Genomic DNA, 13,912 nt, shown 5'->3' on the forward strand with positions numbered 1-13,912 from the left:
AGGAGGATGTTTCTGATTGGATGTTGAGAGTTTACACGGATCGCTGACGTGAATGATTCATGACGTTTTGGTCATTATTCGTTTTCCGCCTTTTTTGTATTGGGAGATTTTTGTAATTTCGCGCCGCTTCATTCAGTTGGCTTGCTAAATAGGATTTGGCCCTTTAACAATCCAATTCAGAATATCAATTTCATGGCTTCATAAAAAAAAAAATTCAATTTCAATCCAATTGGATGTTATTTCGGGTATCAAGCAATAACCGTACCTCAAGGCTCAAGTACTGTAATACATCTAAAGGGGTTGTACAGAGTTTGGTCTGGACCATAACCAAATCAGACCAAACCGTATTTTAGCGGTTTGATTTGGTTTACGGTTTGGTTTCGATTTTTTGGGAAATGCGGTTTGGTTTGGTTTTTCAAAAATTATAAACCAAACCAAACCGTAAATCAGTAAACTGCATTTTAATATTTATATAATATTTATAAAAATTAAAATAGTTATTATTTATTTTTAAAAAGAAAAAAAAATAAAAAACATGAAAAATCATTACAAGACGGTCAGTAATTCAGTATAATACTATACTCCAAGATCAGTTTAGCTCCGGCAATCATTGATATCACATAATGCAGCCCCTGATGTTGTCAGGTTGCTGCCAATTATTAAAAACTATAATGTAGTATGAATTATTATTTTTTTTGGACAAATGTATTATGTTTTTCCCACTGTTAATTTGTTATGTATTATTTTTATTGTGTGTTATTGTGTTAGCACTTGATTAGTTGGTTGTTATTTTTATTAAAACTTTGTAGTATAATTTAATCCGTTTGGGCTAATTATTTGAACTTTATTATAAATTTATTAATATTTGACAATTTTTAGGAAAAAATGTCGTCTCATCATAAACCGCATTATTACGGATTGGTTTGGTTTGGTTTCAATATTAATATGGTTTGGTTTGGTTTGGAAAATTGACCAAACCGTATTTTGCGGTTTGGTTTGGTTTATACTCAAACCGCACCAAACCAGACCATGTTCATCCCTACTCATAATTGCTTTAAAATAATTTGATATATTATTCATATCAACAAGATGCATCTTCCTTTTAGGGAGCTCACATGCTAAAATGCTCCATAATTAAGCGTGTTTGGCTGAGAGTAGTCTTAGAATGGGTGAGGACAAAATGCGCCGAAAACACTCATGTTGGTCTGTGAGGACAATTATTGGCCCTTGATGCACATTTCGTGACAATAGGCCCCTCCTTAATTTGTTTGGGGTCGGGGTGTTACAAATAGTCAAGTCCTAAGGGCCTGTTCTATTTAGCTTATTTTCAAAGTTCAGTTCTTAATTTTCTTCTCTCGTAAAATGTTCATTTCAGTTCTTAATTTACTTATTTCATAAAATATTAAATTCAGTTCAGTTAATCAAAACAGGCCCTACGACCTAAGCAATGAACATTGATGTAATTCTTGATTAGGAATATAAAACTTAGGGTTGATGCCTTAATTGATGCTTAACCTACACATAAAAGTTGTTAAACTAAGCTAATTGCCTGCATACTAATATATTGTCATACTGGGTATTGCAATCTTCTTTCAAAATTATAAGCAAATACATGAATTGAACACACTATAAATAACTAGAAAACTTTAAAAGATATGTTTTAAAAATAAATGAATTAAATGTACTTTGAATTACTAATCTACTATGTACGGAGTACTATTTATAATAGTCGTAAATGTCTTGCCTATTGGGTTAACAGTCTTAAGACCTTTGAACTATGTAACTCGTAAGTCCTTCGTTATGCAGGTCAATCTAATTTCCTCAAGGATAAAATTATGAGAGATGTAGAACTTCCCATTTTATCACTTTCATAAAGTTGTACTAAACTTTGTAATTTATTGTGTCATGGGTAAATGTTGTAGTTATTAATACTTGATATGTGTGACATTCTTTGATTACATCTATGTGTGAATGTTGATCAATTTAAGAGGCAGATGTATCCTTTCTACTCCAGTTACTCATTTCATTGTTGAAATGCTTGGTTTACAATTGACTACTTTGTAGTTAACAACTTATCATTGTTATACTAGTATAATATTACTTAGGTTTAGGGGTACTATTTTGCTCATCTGAGCCATGCATGTTCAAATCTGATGGAGATTTGTTTATAAATAAATAAAAAATAAATAAAAAAAATACAAGTGCATGACATGCAATGAGAAACAAATGGAATGGGGGCCATGTGGCATAAAGAGAAGTTGAGTGGGTGACGTGGTGTACTGAGTGGTTTTCGTGACACATATACGTTATTAGGAACACTTTTTAATTAATAGATTATTTATTAAATGCTACATCATTGTTTGAATTCCTTAACATATACTAAGTATTATTTTGCTCAAAATAAGACAATAATTACAAAGATAAACACGGTGTAGATATAGTGAGTAGATGTGGATAGCGGTGAATAAAGCGGAAGTAAGTATAAAGGAGCCTTGACTGAGTCGATCACAAAAAAAGGTGAATTGTTTGTAGTTTGCAATGTTGGGCGTAAACTATAATACTTGCCGGCAATTGAATACAATTCAATTATGGTCTGTTTGGTATCAAGGATTTCATTTGAAATTCTGATTTGGGCCAAATGAGTTGTTTGGGTAATACAAAAATTTGAAATTCTGATTTGGGCCAAATCCAAGCCATGAATTAATTATATCCAAATCAATGAATTGCAAATTCTATCTCATAAGATGTCGTTTCAAATTCTCACAGGTTAAAAAAATTACCCCAATTTCTCTCTCCTAGGTCTTTTTAGGTTTCCCCAATTTTTTTTCTCTCTCCTCCATTGAAGCAACTTCTTAGCTCTCTCTCCTCCGTCGATGTACTATGTATTACTGAAGATTCTATCCTCCATTAAAGCAGCTTGTTTGCGTTCTCCTCGATCGAAAAGTTACTAAGGGTTTTTTTTAAAAAAAAAAAACAAACAATTTTCAGACCACCGACCACCATTGGTATGTTACTTTGAATCACAATTTGGGTTGATTGATGTCATAATCTAAATAATGACTGTAGATTTTGGTTGATTGATGCCGATTTCTCATCTAATTGAGTCAGCAATTTGGGGATTTGGATGAACATGAGGAGGAATGTGATTTGGATGAACAAGTTGGGGGATTTGAATGTCAGGGAGAGTAAGCAAGGAAGAGAGAATTTTGATAAATTTGAAATTCTAAGTTTTTTCCAAACAGAGAATTTGGAATTGAATGTCATTAATTCAAATTCCAAATTTGAAATTCTAGATTTCAAATGAAATGATTGAATCCAAACACAACCTTAGCGTAATTGCTAACGTACTAATTAAAGTTATGTTAAAATTGCAATTTTCTAGCAATAGTTTTCTAACTTGCTAAAATTTTAATATGTTGATTCCAACATTGTGAACCAAACATTAGGTAAGGAGATGATACTCATCTTAGAAATGAACAAGGTACTAAGAATCAAGTTTTAACCCCATACCATACCACTCTTGTTTCATTATTGATTTCAAAGTTTCAAACTCATACCAGGTTGGGAACCAAACGCCTCCTTAGCACAATACCATACTTCATCCATTTGCCTTTTGTTTTTTAGAGGAGAAATGTTAGCAGAAATTTTATTTCATGTCAAGTTCCGCTAAGTCTAAAAGACCTTGCGGGAAAGAGCTATACAAGTTGCGAATAATTAGGCGTGTCTCATCTCGCAACAAGATGAGCAAGCGTATTTCATGCTCTACAAACATGAGAAAACTTAAAAGCATGAAACGTTTTAGCTAAATTACAGACATCATAAAAAATCAACCATAGTGGATAGTAATCAAGATCAGCCTTGTTTACTATTCAAGTGACATTTGTAGCATCGCTTTCAACCCAAATCTGCTCGTGCCCCATCCTCATAGCCATTTTATAGCCAAAACGTACTACAACAAACTCTGCAATCTCAACAGGAAAGTGCGTAGGGGTCCTTTTTGTTTCAGCCCACACAACATCCCCATCTTCATTTCTTGCAATCGCACGTAGGCCTCCAGCACTACCAACCCCGATATGGGCATCGACCTTGATTTTAATGTACCTAGGTTGAGGGCAGTACCACTTGGAGACAGTAGCAGGTTCTGGGAAGCTCACATGGTTGAAAACCTTGCTCGCATAAGAACAATAATCTTGCACCATTCTCATAAATCCGTCAGCAATCATACACACATCAAGGCGATTGTTGTCATGCACCCTTTGATTTTTGCAGAACTAAACAACCCAAGCAATGGTCATTACCTTTCTAAGCACATTTATGTCAACCTTCTTGTCCATACAAAGCAACCATTCAACAAAGTTTGTTTGCATCGGAGAGTCTGCAATTAGCATTGCTAGGTCATATTTCACCCAAGCTTGTTGCACTTCCGGGCAATCAAAGAGGGAGTGAGAAATTGTTTAAAATTGTTACATTGGCCTTTTATTGTCTATTTGGCATGTTTTCAAATGAAAATATTTTAATTTATCTGTTGCATGAAAATTATTAAACTACCCATAAATCAAAATAAACTCAATAAAAACTGTGTATGAGAATATTACTGTATTTTTTAAAAATGAATTAATGAAAATTCATGGTCACAATCTAAAAAGTTAATTCCAAAAATTACCATGAGGCAATAGTTTTTTTTTTTTTTTTTGTTTTTTTTTTTTTTTTTTTTTACGGGAAACGCAATATTATTAACCTTCAACTAGGCACGAATCGGCCACAACCAGATGAGTTACATCATGAGGATAATCCTCCAACCAAACTCTAAAGTCAATATAAGAATTACATAATTTGGCTAAGCTATGAGCCACCTTATTGCCTGAACGCTTCACAAAAGAAAAGGAGCACATCTGACATGATCGAGCAAGCAAGAGGATGTCATTGAAGATCCTCCCAAAGGCATTTGTTGTGATAGTAGCCTTCGATAAATGATAAAAAAAGCTTTAAGCAATCCGTCTCTAGACAATTCCTCAAGAAACATGCTTCCATCGTAACTTGTAAGGCATGCCTCATAGCCATTGCTTCCATAACATCCACTTCATAACACCCCTCCATTCTCATACACATAGCTGCAACTACATCCCCAACATGATCACGCATCACCCCTCCAAAACCAGCAACTAAAGGAGACAAAATTGCTGCATCTGAATTTACTTTGATGACCCCAACTTGAGGGGGTTTCCACTCGGTTTCAAGGGTCACAACAGGGGGGCGTATAGTGCTGACTTCCATAGCTACCTCATACTCTCCAATTAAGCTCACAGCCTTACGAATAACTTCGGTTCCCTCGATCTTCTTCTTCTGGAACGCCCAACCATTCCTACGCAACCATATACCCCAAGCTACACACCAAAACAAACTCCACCATTTCATATCCTTACAAACCTTATGAATCGAGAGACACCACTCTCTAAAAGTCTCACCATTATAGTTCTCAATATTCAGCCTTAATGGAGAAGTATACCAAATCAAACTTACCCCTTCAAATTTCACAAGCATATGAAGCATACTCTCTTTTTCACTACCACACATTGGGCACCAAGTATCTATCTCCATTCCTCTTCTTGCAAGGTTGTCACGAGTTACCAGGGCATTCTTAATGGATCGCCAAGCAAACATTTTAATTTTTTGAGGAACATCCATTTTCCATATCATCTTCCAATCAAAAGAGAGTCTATCATTCGAAGTCGATGCCGTATCCTGATTCTGCCCAACAGTGAGCATATTATATGCGTTTTTAACCGTGAAACACCCATCCTTCGAATATTGCCACATCCAAAAATCTTTACTATCGAACATAAAAATAGGGATATTTCGAATAGCACTCACCTCCACTTAAGAGAAGTTGGCTTTAAGTTGATCAACATCCAAGCATCTAATACAATCCCACAATTAGCGCACATACACAAGACAGTAGCCAAACTCGGGCTGGCTTGAAGCTACAGTAAATCCCCTAAGGGTCGGTATCCATGGATCACTCCAGATATGAGTCGAAGATCCATCTCCAACATTTCTTCTAACCCCCCTCATTAACACATCTCTAGCACCAAGGATGGATTTCCAAGTGTAACTCGAGCTCGGTTGAACTTTTGCATCTTTGAAAGTCGAGTGAGGGAAGTATTTACCTTTTAACACCTTAGCCATGAGGGATTCCTCATTTGAGAGGATACGCCAAGCTTGCTTAGCTAAAAGGGCCTTGTTAAAATTTTTCATATTTCTAAATCCGAGACCCCCTTGACTCTGTGGAACATACATTTTCTCCCAAGCAACCCAACAGATCTTATTTTCCTCTCGTTGTTGCCCCCAAAAAAATTGTCGACACAATTTTTCAACAATATTCAAGATACTAGCCGGGATCAAGAAACATTGCATAGCATATGCAGGGATTGCTTGTGCAATGGATTTAATCAAAACTTCCTTACCGACTTGAGACAAATATTTATCCTTCCACCCTTTGAGTTTTTTCCAAATCCGATCCTGAATATTCTGGAAAACCTGTTTTTTAGACCCTCCAATGTAAGTTGGAAGGCCCAAATATTTATCATGTCCTTCGACGGCCTTAAGATAACTTCATCTGAAGCATATTTTTCCGTTCTTGATCTATGTTTCGGCTAAAAGACACCTCTGATTTGTCCATATTCAGTTTCTGACCCGAAGCAATCTCATAGGTAGAAAGAATACCAAGCACCTTCTCAACCTTCTCTTCCGTCGCTCTCACGAATAGGACACTATCATCAGCAAAAAATAGGTGAGAAATTGGCTTAACATGTCGACCAATTTTCACCCCATGAATAAGACTCTTGTTCCCCGCATATCTAAGCAACGCAGATAGCCCTTCCGCACACAAAATAAACAAGAAAGGGGAAATGGGATCTCCTTGTCTAAGCCCCCGAGTGGACTTGAAAGTTCTCGACGGTTGCCCATTGACAAGAACATCAAAAGAGGTAGTACTCACACATTTCATTACCAACCTCACAAAATTATCCGGCACACCCAACTTCAACATCATATCCTGCAGAAATTTCCATTCAACTATATCATATGCCTTACTCATATCAAGCTTGAGCCCAAGGTACCCTTTTTTTCCCTTCTTCTTCTTTCTCAGATAATGGAAGCACTCATAGGCAACTAGCACATTGTCTGTTATCAATCTTCCCGGAAAAAAGCCACTCTGCGACTCATGGATGATGTTAGGAAGAACTATTTTTAGCCTATTGGCTAACACTTTTGTGATAATCTTATACAACACATTACACAAACTAATAGGTCTATAATCAACAGGAGACACACATTCTTTTTTTTTCGGAATTAATACAATGTGAGTCTGATTAATAGAACCTATATCCCCATTATTATTCAAAATATCTAACACTTTCCCCACTACATCATTCCCTACAATATCCCAAAATTTCTGAAAAAACACGGCGGACATACAATCGGGCCCGGGGGCCTTTGTAGGGTGCATTTAAAACAGGGTTGTATGTACCTCCTCTGCTGTGAATGGGGCTGCTAGGCTCGAGTGTTGTTTATCATCAACAATCCTGCTCACCTTATCAAGCACCGACTCCACTTCAATATTTCTATTCATAGCGAACAAGTCTTCAAAAAAATTAACAAAAATTTCTGAAATTTGTTCCTCCTCCTTATAAGTGTTCCCGGCCGCATCTTGCACACATCTGATATTATTCCTCTCTTCTCTTTGCTTGGCTTTTTGGTGAAAGAATTGTTCTTGTCCCCATGCTTAAGCCAATCTTGCCTACTTCGTTGTTTCCAATACATTTCCTCTCTTCTTTCCAGTTCATCCATGCGATCATCAAGGGCTCTCCTTTGTGCTATCACCTCTACTGTTTGAGCTTCACCCATAAGGACCTTCATTTGAGCCTTACACGCCTTCAATTTTTCAATAAAATCCCCAAACTTATCCCTACTCCAAGCACTCAGTCTCGTAGAAGTGAAAGCAATTTTAGAGCACAAATCTCCACCATAATCCCAAGCCTCAACTCTAATATTTGCACAATTCTCATCCCGAAGCCACATTTCCTCACTACTAGAAAACAGCTAAATCACGACGGAAATTTTCCGTCGGAAACACCCTGTTTTCCGTCGGAATTCCGTCGTAACTAGTTGTCGGAAAACTATTCGTAGGAAAATGGGCTTTTTCCGACGGAATTTCCGACGGAATTCAGTCCGCCGGAAAATATTTTCAGGCCCGAGAAAGTCCGTCGCAAGTTTCCGACGGACTAAGTTCTGTCGGTATGTTGCGACGGAAATTCCGTCGGAAAATTATTTTTAAAAAACCAAAAAAAAACGCCTCGCACCACCCCACCACCAGCCCACATCACCAGCAACCACCCTGCACCACCAGACGGCCAGACCCCACTGCACACCCTTTTCCCACCTTCAAACATCACCACCAACACCCACAGCAACCGTTTTCCCACCTTCAAACACCACCACCGACACCCAAACCAACCACCAATCCACCTTCAAACACCGCCACCGACACCCACCCTAGCCCCTTCCCACCTTCAAACACCACCACTCCAAAAATAAACCCCAAAAAACACAAAATTTAGCAAAAAAAAACCGAAAATAACCCATAATCGAAAATCAACCCAAAAATACAAAAATTGAGACAATAAAATCGAAAAGCACCACACAAATAAATCAAAACCAATGGATCTACAAATTTAGCAAGAATTTCATAAAGAAAATTAAAAAAAAAACGATAATTAACCACAAAAATTATCCCGAACCACAAAAATTATCCCGAACCAAATCTCCATAAAATTTCTAAAACAAATCTCAGAAACCAAAAATACGTAAGAAAAAATTAACATACCTTGAATTTTACCAACAAATCCCCAAAATATGCTCGAATTTGGGTTTTAAAGGTCAAATTCGACCATGAAAACTCTAGATCTAGAGTTTTCATGGTCGAATTTGACATGAAAAACCACTAATTTCTAGAAATCGGCGAGAAATCGACTTGAACACCACTATACACACTGCCCATTGTCTTGAACACCACCACGAAGAACTAAAGAGAGAAAGAGAAGAGGAAAGAGAGAAAGAAGATGAGGGGCAACGAACAGCCAGCAGGGAGAAGAGGAAGGAGAGAGAAGAAGAGGATAGAGAAGAAGAGAAGAGGAGAGAGAAGAAGAGAAGAGGTGCATGCAACAGGAGAAGAGGGAGGAGAGAAAAGGAGGAGAAAAGGAGAGGAGAAAAGAGAATGGAAACGGCTGAAGGAGAAAGAGGAGGAAATAAAGGTTTTAGGGTTTCTTCAAAGGGGTTTTTTTTTTTAAAAAAAAATATACATTCCGACGGATTTAAATTCCGTCGGAAATGGTACTGTACGACGGAAAAATCCGTCGGAAATTTTGACTTTTACGACGGAATTTTGGGTCCGTCGGAACTATTCCGTCGCTATTTGCCTGTTTTCTAGTAGTGTCCTCAAACCGATACAATTTTTTCTTCTTTTTCTTCTTTTGCTTTGAGACGACATCTTGGACACAAAGGAGAATAGGAAGGTGATCAGATTTTCTCTTTGTGAGGTGAGTAACGAAAGAACCCTGAAAAGCATCTCTCCAAGTTCGGTTTGCAAGAAATCTATCAAGCCTCTCTTGAATGCTCTCTTCCCCACCTCTATTATTCGACCAAGTAAAGTCATGACCTATAAAACCGAGGTCCTCCAGCTCGCAAACACCAACAACATCACGCAAGATTTCCGCTTCCTCCATATCAAACACCCTTCCGCCTTGCTTTTCACCCGAGTGAAGCATTAAAATCAAGTCTCCACCACATAGCCAAGGAGTATCGGTTCCCCCCTTTAAAGAAATTAGGAGCTGCCCGATTTTATATTTATTTTCTTCATCTGGGTGGCCATATATGCCAGAAAATCGCCACTCATCTTGGGTGATTGATCTTACCCTTGCATCAATATGATTCAAAGAGAAAGACCGAATATTGACATCAATACTGTTATTCCATAAAAGCGCCAAACCACCTCTTCTTCTCCTACCTTCCCCTTCGCAATCCACAATAAAGCAAGAGCTGAATTTTATTTTATATTTTATTTTTTCCATTTCGAATGCTTTCAACTTAGTTTCCATAAGGAACACCATGTGGGGGATTTCAAGAAAAACAATGCGTTTCAACGCATTAATTGCATCGGTACTCCCCAAACCTCTGCAATTCCACGACAAAATATAACTCATTTATCACCAAGAGCCCTATTGGTGGGGCTCGCCACTTTCACAGCATTAGGCACTTGAACTCGCCTCCTTTTTTCTTTCTCAATCGAAACAGTCATCACAGCCTCACTCTCCTCCATAGAATTATCAAGACTCCTTTTTTCTCCTAACACCACTACTCCAGTGCTCATGCTATGATCCATATCCCGTGACACTCTCTTCCACCCTTTCCCTGCCTTCCCATCCCCTTTCATCGCTTCCTCTGTACCACTACTTACCTCCCTGTTCATTGCCTTTCCCGCCCCACTTTCATAGTCAAGCACCTCAGTACTCACTCCCTTTGAACTCTCCTCCATCAGCCCCTTATCACCTATATTAATATCATTGTCGAGGCCAACAACATTGAGCTTATCAGCCATATCAAGAACCCGATCAATATCATCAGAGCTAGGTGGTTTCTTCTTCGATTTTGTAACAAACAGGACCTTAGCCCCTGCCATTCGATCAGACCCACCCCCCTCATCGCTCACACTTGAAGTATACTTCCAAGGTGAGGCTTTCATCCACGCCCCATAAGAAGTAACTGGTTTTTCAGCATCCCTGTACTCCTCGCAATCTTTCATTCCATGTCCCATTAAACCACAACAAAAACAAAATAGAGGAGGCTTTTCATATTTAACTTCAAACAATTCTTTTATCCCCCCTCTTAATTTTAATTTAACATGCTTAGCCAAAGGCTTTCTCACATCCACAAGTACTCTAATACAGATAGACCTATCAATGCCTACTTTCGCAGCATTGTCCAGTTTAACAAAAACCCCCAACTTATTACCAATTTTCTCCACATTACTCACATTTAGCGTTCCCTTGAGGGGAAGATCATACACCCTTACCCACATAGGTAAATGGAAAATTTGAGTGTCAGAGGGTTTTACCGAATCAGACGCCTCGCCAAGGATAAGAGCATGCCTGTCGAAGTGCCAAGGTTGGTCATCAAGGACCCTACTTTTGTTGCGCCAAGTTCTTATCAATGCCAGTGATGTCTACTCCATGCTTAGGTTGCCAAACTCCTTTCATTGTATTAATGAAGGCGTTGACATTAACAGTCCTATTGGTCCAGATCTTCCCAACTATGGCAAGTTCGACCCTCGCATCATCATCGTCTTCGCCTTCAACATCCCAGTCAATAACATCATTTACATCATCAGAGGGTTCTTTATTAAGATTACTTTTGACAACTCCTTCAGAGTTATCAATAATCGGGCTAGAATTAGTCTCCACACCAGAAATTGTGATCGATTTATTTGTGTCTCTCATGATTGAGGAGACCAAACAAGACAAAATTATGAAAAAACAAGTACCAATAGAGAAACTCGACCCAAAAATAGAGAAGACACCTTGAAAATTCAGGAAACCCTAGTCAAGGAGACTAGAACCAAACCCTCCCAAGGAAAACCATGAGGCAATAGTTCAAGAACAAAAGAGTACCAAAAAAAAAAACCTAAAATGTTCAATTAAAGGCCATTTCATCTACAGTAAACCAACACCAATACCAAGTAGAGTCCACCAAATTATAAAAGTTCAACCCATTAACCGAAGCTTAAGAGAATTCGGCCCATTACATTGGTCCAACACTTTTTACTCACTCACACACTGACTTCGCCTCATTCGTAAAGAGTGAAAGCTGCTTAACAAAAACAAAGCGCAACACTTTTGAGCTACCAAAACCCTAATTCTTCTTGAGTTTGCCTCCCTGTGTTCTTCGCGCAGAAACCTCGCTTTTTTCGTCCAGGTATAATCTCTCTCTTCCTCGTACTTCTTCTGCTACTAATTTAATCTGGTTTTATTTTAATCAAGCTATTATTGTTTAGATCCTCTTGATTTTTTTGTTAATTCAGTTTTCTGTGGTTATTTTTTTCATCAAATAATGGATAATATGTTGTTGTTCATTTATAATTATTATCTAAGTGATTGGAATTTCAATTTGTTTTCTTTACCAGCTTGTATTTTTGATTGTTGTGTTGAATTTACTGAGGATGATGTATATATATTTTGGTGATACTTTGATTGTATGATTTCAGTAGAAAGGGTGTTAACGGTTTTGATCTGGGAAATTCGTTGAATTTATGTTGTACTTGTCCCCTTAAAACTCCTGATTATTATTTATTTTTTAAAATGTATTTTTCTTTCTGTTATAGGGTTATAAATGATGGTGATTTATCGAAATATCGTTTGATTTTACATCCTTAATTTCCTCTGAATTGCAAATGAATGAGAGTAGCTGCAAATGTAATTAATTATTTATAAACCGTTGAGAATATAATGTTTCGACATGGGTTTTCCCCTGTATCTTTAAGCTAAAGATTGAAGTCAGGTTTAAAATTGTCCAATAGAATTAGAGGCATATAATGGGATTATGTTGAGTTTCCTATTGAATATACATTTGAACTGGTTAAATGTTTATGATTAATGGAGGCTGTGGTTCTCGCGAAGATTATTATATAAGGCTAATTTTATTGACTTTTCGACACTTAGCTGAGTTTTAAAAGTACCTGGATGTGTGAGCATTGACAGTGATAAGCATTTGTTTTTATTTCATTTTTTAAAATTAATCCTGAGTGTTTCATAATTGGCATTGTAATGGGTTCTAATCTTTTGCACATAACTTAATTGTTTCACATCATGTATCAGTAATTTAAGCTTGCAAGGATGGTGAGGACAAGTGTTTTGAACGATGCTCTCAAAACTATGTACAATGCTGAAAAGAGAGGCAAGAGGCAGGTGCTCATTAGGCCTTCCTCAAAAGTGATTATCAAGTTTCTCATTGTCATGCAAAAGCACGGTATAATCTCTTCATACACTTGTCATTAATAGTTTGGTTTTCTCTAGGGGATAATGGGATATACATTAATTAGGCTGTCTGTCCTTACATTTTTGCATTATGTAATATGTATCGTTGATTGCTTTCTACAGGTTACATTGGAGAATTTGAGTATGTTGATGACCACAGATCTGGAAAGATTGTGATTGAACTGAATGGAAGATTAAACAAGTGTGGTGTTATCAGCCCTCGTTTTGATGTCGGAGTCAAAGAGATTGAGTCCTGGACAGCAAGGTTGCTTCCCTCCAGACAGGTTAGATGTAGTAACTTTATCATTAGTTGCTTAAATTGTTTCAGCTATTACTGTTTGAGTTGTTTAACAATAAAATTGTATGTTCTAGCTTTTTTTGTTTATGCCCTCAGAATAAGGCTACGATTTTGTTCTCATGGTTTTTATTTGAGTTACTTTCTTGTCATTTTGAGGCACTTAATCATTATCTGTTCATTTTTCTTCAGTTTGGATATATTGTCCTAACAACTTCGGCTGGCATCATGGACCACGAAGAGGCTAGAAGAAAGAATGTTGGAGGCAAGGTGCTTGGCTTCTTTTACTGATGAGAAGGTTCCATGGATTGACTTCAAATTTTGGATCAGTACTACAACTTTGAATATTTTTGCCTACTCCTATTTTCTTCATGTTTTGAATGTAGTGCCCCGTTTTAATATATCTAGTTTTTCTTGTGTGTACTCTGGTGTGCTTTTTCCTATCAAATTTAATGAGAATTGAGAACTAAAATTTTACTTGCGAGTTGATGAACTTCATGCATCTCTCAATGAAGTGTTCCACATTTTGTCA

The 13,912-nt window shown here is 37.3% G+C and overlaps 2 protein-coding genes across 2 annotated transcripts; one reads left to right on the plus strand and one right to left on the minus strand.

Annotated features, from left to right (window-relative positions):
• Positions 1-9,371: 9,371 nt before the first annotated feature.
• Positions 9,372-10,259, minus strand: LOC110684459. The gene has a single exon (XM_021860917.1). The coding sequence runs from the start codon at positions 10,257-10,259 to the stop codon at positions 9,372-9,374; it is 888 nt and encodes a 295-aa protein (XP_021716609.1).
• A 1,623-nt stretch (positions 10,260-11,882) lies between these two features.
• Positions 11,883-13,912, plus strand: LOC110684107 (40S ribosomal protein S15a-1-like). The gene is made up of 4 exons (XM_021860513.1): positions 11,883-12,027; positions 12,927-13,077; positions 13,209-13,369; positions 13,573-13,912. The coding sequence occupies exons 2-4, from the start codon at positions 12,945-12,947 to the stop codon at positions 13,669-13,671; spliced, it is 393 nt and encodes a 130-aa protein (XP_021716205.1). The 5' UTR covers positions 11,883-12,027; positions 12,927-12,944; the 3' UTR covers positions 13,672-13,912.

Source organism: Chenopodium quinoa, unplaced genomic scaffold (assembly GCF_001683475.1).
Source record: "Chenopodium quinoa cultivar QQ74 unplaced genomic scaffold, ASM168347v1, whole genome shotgun sequence".
Classification (NCBI taxonomy): domain Eukaryota; kingdom Viridiplantae; phylum Streptophyta; class Magnoliopsida; order Caryophyllales; family Amaranthaceae; genus Chenopodium; species Chenopodium quinoa.

Coding starts and splice junctions, on each gene's coding strand:
- LOC110684459 (XM_021860917.1), bottom strand. CDS start 10,259: ATGAGTTATATTTTGTCGTGGAATTGCAGAGGTTTGGGGAGTACCGAT.
- LOC110684107 (XM_021860513.1), top strand. CDS start 12,945: ATGGTGAGGACAAGTGTTTTGAACGATGCTCTCAAAACTATGTACAAT. Junction 13,078..13,208: donor CATTGTCATGCAAAAGCACG/GTATAATCTCTT, acceptor TGCTTTCTACAG/GTTACATTGGAGAATTTGAG. Junction 13,370..13,572: donor GGTTGCTTCCCTCCAGACAG/GTTAGATGTAGT, acceptor ATTTTTCTTCAG/TTTGGATATATTGTCCTAAC.